We start from the raw sequence: 14,978 nt of genomic DNA, 5'->3' as shown, positions 1-14,978 counted from the left end.
TCTGCTCTGACTATAAAGAATACAGTTAAATTAAATTAAAATACATTTTATTTAATACGTCTACAGACTGCATGAAGGTTCTACATCTACCATCTGTTACCGGTTCATTTCAGTAAAAGCAAAACAAACAAAAAGGTAGTTAAATTACTAATAACCTTAATTCATATACTCACAAATCACAATTTAAGAATTTGCCAATTCAAAGTAGCCACGCTTTAGGACCGAATTATTCGTATCTTTGGAAAAACATTTATATCTCATAGATGAGCGACTGTTTTAACAAGTCCTGTTTTTAAATTACAATCTAATAGCCTCTAAAGACAATTTGCTATTATTACAAGTCTGTAATAATAAAAATAATAAATACTTCCTGACAATTGCACATTATAATATAAATACTTTAATCCACACCAGAAAACACCTTCTTAAACAGAATAATTCAATCAGGCCATCCAGTGAAATACAGAACACAGAAAAGCCCTTCATTCATAAAACAAACATTTATGCACTTAATTATCATGTGAGGGGAAATATTCCCTCAGTTACTAGGCGACCTTACAAAACTAACACCCTACTAAAGAATTTAAAACACCATTTGAAAATCCCAGCCGGCCTGAAATGAGCCAAGGTGGTGAAGAAACTTGTGATAAAATCTTATTGCATTATGATAATCCATCCATCTATGCTACCTTACAAGCCTTGGGGTCGTCTGGGGTGCTGGTGCCCAGCTCCCGCGGTCAATGGGTCAGAGGCGGGGTCAACCTGGACAGGTCACTAGTCCATCACAGGGCAACACAGAGACATTCATGCACTAAATTCTACAAGGAGAACAGATCAATTTCTCTTAACTCCCATGTTGTTGTGCAAGCATCAGTGGAGGGAAGCAGCTGTCAGCTAATAGAAGGAGTGACCCGGCTAATTTCTGTGCAATAATCCAATTAGGAGCTGATAAAAGTATTCATAATTCAGGTAAACAATTCATCACAATGAAAATGACCTCACTTCTCATGATGTAGGTGTAATATAGAAGCACAATTAAGGGACAAAATGGCGGCACAGTTCGATAAACAGAATCAGAGACACTTCCTATAGATGTGTAACACAATCACTGTGCCAACCTCTTGTTGTCTATTTCATGAATTAAACTGCTATTTATGAAAACTAATAACGGACAAAAAAACCATCTACTATCTATTCAAATGTTTTGCAAAGAATGCTTTGTTCCAACACCAGATGGGATTTAATTGATCATTCATTTCTAAAAAATGTTTCCTCGAAACAAAGCTGCAGCTGAATTCACCTACTTTGTTTGATGCCTGTCCTTTGCGTGACCTTGTCTTTTTCACAGCACAGATTACCACTGTACTCTCGCTCCACATTTAAATCTCTTTAACAAATAATCACTGTGAGGTCTGTAGGACAGTAAATCTCGCTATAGAAACCATTATGATGCCAGTTTGAGCAATGCCCATATTACAGATCAAGAAATCTGTGTTGGATTGTTCATGTTTGTAGTTTCCAGAGGAACCTGAAGCACCCCGGTAGACCCTTGAATGTCTTAACGGCTCCGTATTTTACCCGATGCCCAAGCAAAGCCTTTCGGTCCTTCTGGCATGTACAGATCCATGTCAAGTCTCTTCTGCTCTTCTTCACTGCTGACTGCCTTGTAGTGGAGCATTGACATGGCCTCTTTACACACTTCCTGAATGCGTTTGACCTTGTTGTGCGGCACTCTGGTGCGCCAAGCCTGGGACACTTGGGCAGCGTTTCTGGAGATAACCTCGAAAGCATCATTCAAGTTGCCTTTCCCCCTTCCGTGGGTCATCTTAACTATCCATTCCTCCATCTCTTTGGTCATCTTTAAACCTACAAAGTCATAAATATCACTGATCTCCTGAAGCGGGAAGCGTGTCACATCTTCATAGCGAACCAGCTTGTAGCGACCCTTGAGGAACGGAGGAGGGTCCTGGGTGGCTGTTTTGTTGATCTGGATGTGACTCTGGCAGATTTTCTTCATGACTTGAAACTGCTCCTCAGCTGCTGGTGCGTCTCTGTGCTCCAAGACGATGGTATTGTCCATCTTAAAGGATAAAGCTGACTCCTCTCTGGACCTGTACACGGCCCGAGGATCTCGGATAAGATGAACAATGCGCAGGTCAAGATTGGGGTCTTGAAAAAGAGGGTAAAGGGATTCCAGCTCAAAAAATCTAGTTTCTTTTAAAACCACATGGCTGTAAATCTGGCAGGAATTTGTCACCTTCTCAAAATCTAAACCGTGGCATTCCTTTTGGCACTCTTTCATGCTGCTTATCTGACCAAACGGTGTGACAGAACAGACTGGCGGCGAGCACAGTGCCCGACTTTGATACCACATAAAGAAGGAGGAGGTCTTGCGATTTTTTGGCATGTAGGAATCCATCACGGAGAAGTCACACTGGAACACGCTCCGTATTAGATCCCTCACAGCCATCCGGAGAGTATGCGCACCAGAAGTCCTCATTGTGCTCCACGCGTGCCACGCGGGCTCCATGAGATAGAAAACAGACGGGTGCTGGCTAAACACCTGACCCAGGAAGGACGAACCCGATCGCCATGACGACAGCAGCAAGACGTGAACTTTGCGGTCCACAGGAGGAGAGTCACAAGGGCAGAGCTGGTAGTACCAGTTGCAGAACATCACCACTGCTGCCCCCTGCAGGAGCACCAGGAAAATCAGAGTGTTGAAGTTCAACCTTAAGACGGGTCTCATGTCTGGAGATCAGTCAGCTTCTAGCGCAGGAGAACATCAGCTTTGTTATTCAGTCTGTGAAGACGAATTCAACTGATTCACGCTGAAGTCGATCAGCATCCAGGGGGTTTGAGACGAGTTTTCTGCAGGAAGAAAGGCAAACAGAAAAAAGAGAGATATTGGTACAATCAAACATGACAGCTTTTGACAAAAATTACAGAGAGCTCCTGCTCTTTATCAACCTCTAGGAAGTGCCTTAAGAGAGAGAGAAGCTACTAAGCTTGAGCTTTAAAGTGTTGCTTTTGGAATATTTTGCAACAAATGTTCCCCTGTGTTGAAAATAAAGCATGTATGTGTTTGTAAAATCAGCCTCTGAATGGTTAATGGTGAGAACTTCTTGATCCGATTGAAATGAGACGCTCCCTCCTGTCAGTTCGTAAGGTGTTGCACCAGGTGAGTAAGTGATGCCTTCAGAAGCAGTAGGAAAAACAAAGCTCCAAGCAAGAAAAAAGAAGGTGGTTACAAATTTAACAAAGTTTTATATTCAATATTTAAACAAAAAATAGACATAACTGGAATCACTAAGAAGAACAGGAAAACAAGCACAAGATTCTTCTAACCAAAATAAGAAAATAACACAAAATAATGAAACTATAATGACCAAGAAAGGACTGAACTAAGGTGAAACAAAGACATAACTGATCTAAATTAAAGGGGGAACAGAAATAAGCAAAACCCTACCAGACACCCTGGGAACTTGACACTTGTGCTTTCTCTACAGACTCTCCACAGATTTAAACCAGTTAATATTTTATCTCTCATCTGCCATTGATTTTTAGTTCCTTTTGGAAGTTGTGGTTTGTTTGTTTAGGTTTGCCTCGCTTCTTTACTCATCAGCTTGGTTAAACACTGGTTAATTATCCACAAGATTCAATATAATCACTCAGTTTCATCTGAAGACATTTTTCTTTTTTTTTCTTTTTTTAGAAAATTTTAATTTAAGGATCACTGAATGCAACAGTTTACCCACTGAATAGATTTTAATATGAAACTTAGAATGATAATTCACTCCCTCGTTTAAACATTAGAATATTATTGAAAAATGTATTTATTTCAGTAACTCAATTCACTAATATTTACATTTTTTAAACACTTATTGATGTTTTCATGCATTTATTTCTGTTATTCATGAAAAACACACCATTTAATATTAGAATATTACATCAAACTCATAAAAATACTATTTTAATGCAGAAGGGTATTAATGAAAGTAGCAAGAAATACCTGCTGAAAGGTTATTTTAAAAAAGATATTTCTGATTTGACAGCTGAGCTTAAATGAATGCACATATTGAATATGACTGTATTTTATTTAATGAGGCTGATTAATCCATGTTGCTTACTTCATTGTGGGGAATTGCAAACAAAAATGTACTTTCCCCAAAGTATTTTAAATGATCGAGATGCATGTCCAAAACAAAAGCTAATTAAAAAGGAGCTGCTCCTTTCAGACAGAAAAATAAAACAGCTGGCAGCATTTACTTTATGTCTCTACCTGTGTCATGATTGCAGCCCTGCAGCCCTACCCTGAGTGTGCTGATTACTCATTATCCTCACCTGCACCAGCTCAGTGCGAGATTGTCTGTTGCCACAGTTACAGCTTTCAAGCCTTATTCCATGTTCATGAGTCTCCTGGTTTTCTTATGCTGTCTGTTTTTTTGACCACAGATTTTGGCCTTTTCCCTCTGCTGTTGAAGATTTTTTGACCTCCTGTTGCTGAACCCTGCCTGCCTCTGACCCTGCCTCCAGTTTTCTGTCTGTTGGATTTACATTGCCTGAGAAGCCCCTGTGCATGACCCTGGATTGTTTCAACGACTAAGTCTCTGGTTTGTGGATTTTGTCCCAGTCATCTGGTTGTCCCCTGGGTCCCCACGGCCCTTTCACCCTCCCCTAGCTGGCTTCCCAACCCCTGTGGTTTCCCCATTCCTCAGTCACCAGTGTGACCACACCCTGTGGAGCCCCTTCTTCACCCTTTTTTTGCAATAAACTTTTTGTGAATTTGAACACTTGTCTTGGCTGCGTTTTGGGTTCTGGCTGATTTTGCTAATACATTACAATTTGAACATGAATTGAAAAATGGTTTCAGCAGAATTTGACGAAGCAGTGGTGAGGCCATAAATCAAGATAACGTGGGAGAAAGAGAAAATGTGGCATAAATATGCAAATTAAACAAACTAGAACTAGTTTTTGCATGGACTTGTGAAACAAAGGGATATGACTAGTATAAGTTCCACACATATCAATCATATTATCATAGCTTATCTTCCCTGAGGTGTTTCATCAAATACTTGTTACTCTGGTTCTGGGAAAAGCGTTTGGTGCCTTTAGCAACATGTCTTAAGGGAAAAACCTCGCAGGACTTCTTCATTTGAATGTCTTTAAATGAGCAATTAATTACAGTCATTAATAGAACTGTAAATTAAGAGAAAATGGGAGCAAAATAAATTAATAAAGATAAAGAAACACAATGCTCTTCTCAAAAACACTGTATTTTCTTTAAAAACTGAAGATTTAAAATTCCCCATGCCTCTTTGCTCATCATTAGATGTTTGAGCTTATCTGAAAAGTGTCCCTCAGTGTTTCCTGGAGAACTTTCCAGCGATTTCATCTAAATCCCTCTTCTAAAGCGCATATGTGACACCTCGTGATCTGTGGGATTTGACTGGGACGTTGTGCTGTTGCCTGAACTTAGTGATGTGTAAACAAACATAAATAAAACTATGCTAAATACTTCCTTTTGCTTTTTAAAAATAAGCACATTTGTTCCGTGTCCTTCTGTATTCTCTGGTTTTTGAAAGTTCATATTTTGTCATTTCATTGTAAATTCATTTTAATGTATTATTATTATTATTTTACAAATTCAACATTGGGGGAATTTTTTGAGAGGGATTCATTATAGTTAAAAAATAATAAGTAATCCTCCAGAGTTTTGCCCAAATAGAAAAATAAATCGTCTTACTATTATTACATTATAGTGTTAAAGAAACATATTTAATATATTATCTAGTCATTCACTTGAATAACAATAAATCCTACCGTAAGTGTGTTAATTAACTGATGGCTGTCAGCAGCTCTCCTCCTCTGCGCCGTCCTCTGGACTGGGTGAACTGGTACTGGACCGGTACTCGCGGAGCTGGTGGGAGGGATGGCTGATCAGCAGGCGGGACCAGAGACGGATGATCACGGCCACATCCGCTGCAGGAGGTGCATTGCTCTGCAGGTGGAGACCAGATGAGTCGGTATGCATAGACATGATTAAGATTTGAATTTAAAGCTGGTGTCTTAGCGCAGTATTATTATTATTTTTATTTCTAAGTGAACTTTTCTTCATCTCTCTACATGTAGAGCTGCTGTAAACCTGCACAGTTTGACTGTATTTGCTTACCTCGCGGTTTCAGTACCTATTTTAGAGTATTTCTCGTCAGTTCTTGTCATTACCGGAGTTCAGAAGTTAATTCAAAGAAGTTATCTGCGGTCAGCGGAAGGTGCGGCATCCCCGCCCTGCGCTGCTTCTGTTGGGTCATTGTCCATCCGTCCTGGCCGCAGTGCTGGCTCGCTTCTTTTCGCTGCTTTAACCTGCCATCTTACTGTGGCTGACTTTATGAGAGCAACCAAAACGATTCTCCCGGACATAATGTATTTTCACAGTCCGCTTTTGATGCTCTGAATGGTACCGTGTATGGAAGCTCATTCATGCCAAACAAACCCAGCATTAAAACACAATGTCAGTCACAATCGTGGTCACATTGGGAACTCTGAAAGTTGAAAATATGATTGAAGACTTTACAAATCGCACTCTAAATTTTTTGCACTCTAAATTCTGACTCCTGATGTTATAAACATGAGATACAAAGTTGAATTAGTCTAAAAAAAAGTTTACCTTTCACTTAGAATTTTACAATTAAGGATACTGGTACATTTTGGACAGGTTGGTATATAAAGTTCAATTAATTTTACAACATTAAAATTATTGATTTTAATCTCATAAACTTGAGTGAACTCTTTACCCTTTTTCAAGTCAAAATGACAATCTGATATTTATTAGCTATTACAGCATATGCTACGACTTTTTTTCTTCAAGTGGCAAAAATGGGCTTCTATCCATTAGTAGATTTTTATCAATAGCTGCACTCACCTGTCCAGCTCTGGATTACCTGTATTGTCTCTGTGATAAATGAATTCAACTCATCTTCGCACAGCAACATGAAAAAAAAAAAAACACCTTAAGCCTTTATTTTGCCTCAAGGCGAGCAGTGGGTGGACATAAAAAAGTAGTATTTACTCAACAAACCTTTGTGAAGATGTAAGCAGAAAAGCAAAATGCAGTTTTCAACATTACATAATATGTGAAACTGTGGTATGGCAGTGCCTGGCAATTTGTAAATAATTTGATTATTCTCAAATTATGAGAATAATTCAGAGACATTAAGCACAAATGGAGAAAGAATGGAAGAGCGGTGAACCCACACACTGACTATTCATCCAACAGGAGAAAGAGCTCGATGTAATAAGAAGGAGACCTGGAGGTGGCATAAATAGTGAAACTCACTCCTGAATCTGACCAAAACCAAAGCTAAAGCTCAACTCCTAATTCCCCAAAACAACTTGAAGAAACCCTAAAGAAAAATATTTTATGGACTAACATAGCAGAAGTGCAACTTTTTGGAAGGTCAATACAGGTTAAAGATACATTTTTGAAACTTCCTTAAAAAGTCTGTGAATCCTACTATTTACCACGGTGGTGAACTGTCAAAACAGGGTTTAAAACCACCACTTTGGATAAGTCAGATAAAACTGGAGCTTTTTGTACAGTCACTAAAGTTTTACGTTTATAGAAGGAAAAATGAAGCTGTATCCATTGCAAAACATGAAGTATTGTTTGGAAAAATGGTGAAATCACATCAAGACTGTCAGACAACCCAGAAGAGAAGCATATGGCTCATGTTTAACCTTTTGTTATCCAGAATGAAACACTGCAAACTGACACCATGCGTTAAACACAGTATGTTTTGTTTTGGGGTTTTTTTTATACTAGATTTTAATCAACATACAACAACATACATTAAGGCACTAATTCTATAAATATATCCCAACAACATGTGCATGGTTTGGTTACATATCGGTACCAGACAGAGGAGCCCCTGGGTCATGGAAACATTTTAATTTAAGAAATCCAATAAGATGACAGAAAAGCTGACAAAATATAAAGAAATGAGAGTGCACAAATCTAAAAGGAGGCAAAAAATAAGAAAATTACATAAAATCACTCAGTATGACCTTTAAACAGCTTCGACAAACTGATCAGAAATACAGGAGTTAGTGTCTCAAAAAACATTAATTTATACAGCAATGCAAAAACAACCAAGACATGAGAAACAAATTGGAGTCAAAACATTTGCAGCTACAAAGAACCATGAAACCAAACTGATGGGAAAAAAAAGTTGATGCAACAGAAATTATTATTCAAAACACAAATAAATAAAAAAAATAGAGGGCAGAAAGATAAGGGGTCCTTATAAAAGCTAAACATGTGAATCAACATAGAGTAAAACTAAATGACATCCCAATGGGGCTGTCTGTCCTTTTTAAAGTCACAGAAAAATAAAAATCAGTAACTTGCACACATTTATTAGTGCAACCCTAAGTTTCTAAAACTGAATTGCTTTTCTTATGTTGATCCATCCATACTGTGTTGAACCACAAAGGAAATGCTGTGCATCAGTTTCACTGCAACAGTAGATATTACTTCAGTCACGTGAGAATTAAAAATGAATACTGAAACCATAAAGGTCTGATTCATCGACACCTTCACGTAAAGCACTCAGTCAACATAAATAATCAAAGCTCATAGTAAACTACCTCCTCAATGTCTGACCACTTTGAACATTTACAATGTTAGTCAAAGAAAAATCTGGTCCACTAAGAAGAATATCTTTGTTTTCCAGTCAAATTAAAAATCCTACACCTAAAAATCAAAATTAAAGCTTGGATATTAAATCACTAAAAAATAATAAATGTCAATAAAAGTCACCTAAACTGAACCACATTTCCAGGCACTTTGATGAGAATAATGAAATGAAACCAGTTTTTATTTGTTACCAACTGGAAAACAAAAGCCACTCGAGTGGAAAAGTGAAAACGTACAAAAATATAGATATTTATTACTCATAGAATAGAAAATACTTATCTCTGAATATTGCTATTGCTTATAAACTGTTTCTTTGTTTCATAATTTCAATGCAATTATGAAAGGATTTCTAAAACAAAAGGTTTTCTCTAGTCTACACAACCAGCTGATGCTGACAGCTGTCCACCAGCAGTCACTGATGCTCCCCCCCATAGTGGGTAAACTGGTAAAGGAAGCTGAAACCCGGATGTTCAAAGTGCTGCATCCCAGCATGTTGATGGAAAGTTGACTGGAAGGAAAATGTATTAATAAAACGTATGCAAGCTCACATAACCATGGACATACGTTGCAATGGACTGACTTTGTATATAAACATTTTTTCTTGAAGTAATTTCTTTTTTGTTGGATTAGTAAACCAGTATAATAAGTCTAATATAAAACAATAAACAGTGAAGATATGCCACCCTCTGTGTATGGGTCCATGTAGAATATCAGTTTCATTTTTTGAATAAAATCACTGAAATAAATGAGCTTTTTCATAACATCATCTTTTTTTGTTGTTTGGATTATCACCAGTTGTAATGGATAGTGACCCATTAAAATAAACTGCCTAAATTATTCAGATTTGTAGACGATGTATTGTAAATTATTTTAAGTGAATTTTCTAAATTAAGGATGTTGCAGATTGTTTAATATTTGTCTGTTTTGATTAGCACTGTTGGTGGTTTGTATTTTGTTTTGTTTAATTGTATTTGCACTTTGTAAAGTTTTTTGTTGTTGTTGTTGTTATGTACCTCACGGGCTGCCGTAGCTAAATGAGGGCAGGCCCTGCATTAATATCAGCTTGATGTTACGTAGGTATAGTTATCCCTTTCAGTCATCAAATTTATATAAGTATAACAATCATTACCTACAAGTTTGAACACCACTGAAAAGGAAAAGTTGAATTAATGATGATGCATGTCGTCTAAGACTGATCTGTGCCATCGTTCACTCACTATCACTACACCATAACTTCATTTTTTGTGTTACACTTTACAAAGCAACTCTGACATATTTTAGCCTTTAAACGCACATTCTCAGGTAAATCTCGCAAACAATTCAGCCCTATTTAAAAAAACAACTTTGTACATTTATGTTTGTCAGAACGGAAAAGCTACATGTTGCAGAATGAGGTGGTCAGATGTGTAACAGCCTGACACACATAGCAGACAACCAAATCCTGTCTTTGAGGCAAAATTTTGTTGATTCCTTCATAAAAAAGAAGAAGCCAAAGTTTGTCCTAAAACGATCTCATCTTCAGGCATCTCTCGTCTCCAGATCAGTACACTCCAACGAGCTGTGCTCTATTCAAGTTTCTCAGGAATAAAAAGCCATATTAAGCTCGGCGTTCTCAGACAATATACACGTACCCTCAGAAATGTGTTCCTGCTCATCACTGGACAAAGAACGCATTGATTTACAATAAATTACATGTGAGACTGGATGTGCGCATACCATTCCAATGTATACAAATTTAGGTAAATCAGATTTGTCCGTTGAAACCCCTGGTAATTACGAGTCTCAAGTTTCCATAAATCTTGGTAAGTTTCTCCTCCAAAGCAGTAGAGAGACTCCAGGAATCGCTGGGCCCAAGGATAACAAGACAAACTCTGTATGCTAATTGGCATAGGGTGTATGTTGACATTTTGCTAAGGTTTACATGATCATTTAAATAATATACAAATACAAAAGTTAGTGGAAAAGAAGTGGAAAGCATTGAAAACAAGTGCCATTAGTTTGTCTTCAAGCTCAATTGTGACTCTTAAGGTAGTTGTGAGTGACGTTCTGTGAAATGCAATGGAGTGTAAACCCTTGCATAGCTATCCATCTATCAGAGGTTTTCAGGAACAAGGCTGTCAGTAAGTTCTACTGAGTCTTTTACTCCACTTTCACATGCTGTACTGTCATGCAAAAAGGCTGTAATTAATCTTCAAATCTTGAAAAGAGGCAGTCTGAGGTGGCAGTTTGAGCCATGCTTTAACAACGACAGGGAGACCATTCAAGCCTGTCGCCTCTGAGAGGACCTGAAACAGGAGGCGTGATGCTCTAGCTGCTCCCTGTGCGCTGAGATTTAGCTGAAACCCAGCTGAACTCGTAAGGTTCACGTGGAACCAGCAGATCTATGTCGAGTCTTTTCTGCTCTTTTTCGCTGTCAACTGTCCGGTAGCCGAGCAGTGACATGGCCCCTTTGCACAGCTCCTGAATGCGTTTGACCTTGCTGTGTTGCAGCACGGTGCGCCACGCCTGTGACACCTCATTGGCATTCCTAGAGGTGATCTGGAAAGCCTCTTTCTTGCTGCCTTTCCCTTTTCCGTGGGTCACTTTGTAGATCCATTCCTCCATCTGACTTGTCATCTCTAAACCAACAAAGTCATAAATATCATTAATCTCCTTCAGCGGGTTGCGTGCCACGTCTTCATACCGAATCATTTTGTAGCGACCTTCCAGAAAAGGAGGTGGCTTCAGGATTGCCCTTTCGTTGATGCGTACGTGGCTTCTGCAGATCTCCTGCATCACTTCGTACTGGATACTGGCTGCTGGTACGTTTCTTTGCTCCAAGACGATGGCGTTGTCCATGTCAAAAGACTTGGCTGATTCCTCTCTTGACCGTATCACGGCCCGAGGGTCTCGAACGAGGTGAACGATGCGGAGGTCCAGGTTTGGGTCTTGAAAAAGGGGATAAAGGGATTCCAGCTCAAAAAAACGAGTTTCTTTTAAAACCACATGGCTGTAAGTGTGGCAGGCCTTCTCCACCATCTCCAAACCTTGAGAGTCACATTTCTTTTGGCAAAGAGTCTCGTTGCTCATGTCACTGCGCCGTGTGAGGGAGCACGCAGGAGGCGAGCACAGTGCCCGACTGTGGTGAAACATAAACAAGGTGGACATATTGTAGTTCTCAGGCATGTAGGAATCCATCACTGAGAAGTCACACTGGTACAAGCTCCGCATTAGATCCCTCACAGCCATTCGGAGAACTCGTGCACCAGGTTTCTCTATTTTGGTCCAAACATGCCACCCTGGCTCCATGAGGTAGAAAACAGATGGGTGCTGACTGAAAACCTGACCCAGAAAGGATGAACCTGATCGCCACGACGACAGCAGCAAAACGTGAATCTTGCCTTTTCGGGGAGGGGAGTTGCAGGGGCTCAGCTGGTAGTACCAGTTGCAGAAGAGCACAACTGCTGCCCCCTGCAGGACGACCAGGAAAATCATAGTGTTGAAGTTCACTCTGCAGCGGGGACTCATGACTGGAGGCCACTTTAAGCTTCTGAAACAAAGAGAGAGGAAGACAGATTTTTACGACAGCAGGTCCAAAAATCCAACATTTGTATTCATATATGTTCTTCCACCTCCTTTCTCAGGTTTATGTCCGACAAGACAAAGTCCATTAAACCCTGCGGATTCAAAGTCTCTTTTAAACCCTTAATTGTCAGACCCAAAATGCCGACATGTCAGTTCCGAGTTCCATGAGGACTAGAACTAGAAGTGAAGGTAAAAAGTGTCAGTCTTTTTAATAATAACTGCATGGCTCTACAAAATAAAACCCATCAAAAAAAAAAAAAGTTTACAGCTATATTACTTTAGGTTTGCAAACATTGTCTGTTAGTTTATCATTATACAGTGCCTATTTGTGTTTCGGTATTTGTGGATTCACCTATTAGTGGGTTTTTCCACTCCAAATTATTCAAAATGCTTATCAAAAAAATGTAAAAGAAAACGCAGGTTGAGAAGCTGAAATACCTCGGCTCTATGATGCTTGACAAACTACTGGCTGACTAAGACAGCAAAACACCCACTCTAGAAAATCTGAAACGTCATCTGACTTCAGCAACTAACATTTTCTTGTTGAACATAAATGCTTCGGTTTGTTTTAGTTATGCAATCAACTCTCTATCTGAAGAGAAAGAGGAGTGTAGAAAAATATTTCCACTACACACATCAGGAAAAAAGTCATCTGGCATGCGCCAAAAAGAATGGCTTAGCGTAACTGGTAGGACAAGTCTTGAAACGCCTGCTGAATTTAGAACATGAGCATTTTTTTTTCAGGCTGAAAATCAAGTTTCTTAAGTTATTGTTAATTAACTCATGCCAAATTTAAGCTGTTATTTTTCATTCTTTTAAACTCTTCCAAAATGCTGCTGCCAGAATCCTGACCAAAACCTGACCAGCCATGATGCTTTACAGCTTCAACAAAACTCCTGAGCCATATGTGACGACACTGGAATAGCCAAATTTGATTTCCAAGCAGGGGTGGACTGGGATAATCCAGGCCGGGAATTTGATACCATTTCAAGCCACCACCAGCGAATTATCCAAGCTAAATTAAATCGTGGTTGGAACAAACAGCTGCCTGGAGACTACCACTTGACTTTCCATTGAAACAAACTGAAATGTTTCACATCATGCATTCAAGAACAAAATAAATAAATGTAGAACTATCCTCAAATATAGTTTCAGCCAGGCAGAAACTACCCGAGAGAGTGGCATGAATGGCATGGATTGGTGTTTATTAAGTGGGACCCATCACATAAACCACGTAGCCCCGCTATGCCTCCACCTCAACAACTACCTAGGCTAGAGGGGAGACAAAAGAAAACCATAATTTCTGAAGCCTCAGCAGCAAACATGAGCCTAGGTACATGTAGAGTGGGGTGTGTTGCAGCGACTCAACAAGGAAGATTTGGTTCTGCAGAAGTTGCAAAATAATGTCCTCCACTCCGTTTATGCACTACATGGAGTGTCTAAATTTATGTCTAATGTATTTGAATGTCTTTTGTACAGCTTAGATTGTAATTATTCATTCCCCGGGTAGATTTTATCTCTGAGTTTTAGTTTCAAACTTGCATTGAGCTGCTTGTTTTTAATGAATTTCGCAGTAAATATTTCAAAGTATTTATGTGTGTGTAGCGTAATTTAACATACTTGTAGTGTAATTTAATATATTTTCTTCCTTAATCTTGCGTTTCCTCAGACTGTACCAATTTTAGTCAAGTCTGAGGAAACTTTTCCAAAACATGTTTGGACTTGCAATTTGTAGTTTCTTAAACAGTATTGCATGAAACCCGACACGTTAAATGCTATAATATGGGGCATTCAGGAGCTTGACATTAGAACCAACAGTTGCATGAAGACACATCCACATGTTGCATCTTTCCACAAGATGTTGTAAAAACGAATCCCCAAACGCTGGACATTTGCGAAATATGACAAGTTGCCTTGAGCAAACCTAAAAGGAAACAGTTTCACTCTTTGAATGTAATCTTGTGTAATGTTTGAGGCACGCAGTACACTGCTTTGACTGACTATGCTTAGATGCCCTCGCAAAATGCCTGTAGCAAATCTCTCCTGACACTACTCGGGCCTTCTGGCGGTGAGAATCTGATTCTAGAAATACTCGTTCTTTGGCTGATGCAGATTTTTTTTTGTTCACCTGTTTGACCATTTGACTACACTACACCACAAAATGAAATAATTTACATGCAATATTAGTGATCTGTTTGCATACCTTTTCAGTCATTTTAGTGTAGAATGACCCTCATTAGCAACATTTAGTTGTATCAATTGTAAATCGTCTACCATGCAACCCTGTCACAGTGTCCTCTCAGACATGAGTTATGAGTTTCACCCTTTCAGAATGAAAGCACTCGGTTGGCTGCATGCTGCTCTTTCTTCATTTACGGTTGTTGCACATGATAAACTGTTTATTTTACAATCAGTTTATTCAACAGTGCGTATCATACAGTGAATCAGCTACTTTAATTACAAGCAGTTAAAAAAAGAAAGCAAGTTCCTTACAGGTGTTTCACAAACAGGAGTTTCCCGTCTGTCTCCTAAAAAAAACGTTTACTGAATTCAGAATGTTCACACGAACTCACCCTGTCACAACAATCCACCTTATTTTATATATCATTTTAATAATGTAATTTATAACCTTCAAACATCTTGACAGTTCAAACTTGAGAAAAATTTTAAGTATAGTATTTGCCAATGTTTTCCAAAAACTACAAATTCTCTAAAATGG

At 38.8% G+C, this 14,978-nt stretch overlaps 2 protein-coding genes across 2 annotated transcripts; both read right to left on the bottom strand.

Moving 5' to 3' along the window:
- Positions 1 to 7: 7 nt before the first annotated feature.
- LOC103133122 (carbohydrate sulfotransferase 6-like) lies at positions 8 to 9,626 on the bottom strand. The gene is made up of 2 exons (XM_007544892.2): positions 5,824 to 9,626; positions 8 to 2,871 (listed from the first exon to the last, which is right to left on the bottom strand). Exon 2 carries the CDS (start codon positions 2,747 to 2,749, stop codon positions 1,559 to 1,561), a length of 1,191 nt encoding a protein of 396 aa, XP_007544954.1. The 5' UTR covers positions 2,750 to 2,871; positions 5,824 to 9,626; the 3' UTR covers positions 8 to 1,558.
- A 262-nt stretch (positions 9,627 to 9,888) lies between these two features.
- On the bottom strand, positions 9,889 to 12,247 carry LOC103133121 (carbohydrate sulfotransferase 6-like). Its single transcript, XM_007544891.2, has one exon. It carries the CDS (start codon positions 12,200 to 12,202, stop codon positions 11,003 to 11,005), a length of 1,200 nt encoding a protein of 399 aa, XP_007544953.1. The 5' UTR covers positions 12,203 to 12,247; the 3' UTR covers positions 9,889 to 11,002.
- Between the last annotated feature and the right edge of the window lie 2,731 nt (positions 12,248 to 14,978).

Source organism: Poecilia formosa, unplaced genomic scaffold (assembly GCF_000485575.1).
Source record: "Poecilia formosa unplaced genomic scaffold, Poecilia_formosa-5.1.2 Scaffold2276, whole genome shotgun sequence".
NCBI lineage: Eukaryota > Metazoa > Chordata > Actinopteri > Cyprinodontiformes > Poeciliidae > Poecilia > Poecilia formosa.
Note: the sequence above shows the minus strand (reverse complement) of the source record. Positions and strands in the feature narration are given on the sequence as shown.

What these genes read in the sequence shown, in the direction of transcription:
- LOC103133122 (XM_007544892.2), bottom strand. Translation starts at nt 2,749, where the DNA reads ATGAGACCCGTCTTAAGGTTGAACTTCAACACTCTGATTTTCCTGGTG.
- LOC103133121 (XM_007544891.2), bottom strand. Translation starts at nt 12,202, where the DNA reads ATGAGTCCCCGCTGCAGAGTGAACTTCAACACTATGATTTTCCTGGTC.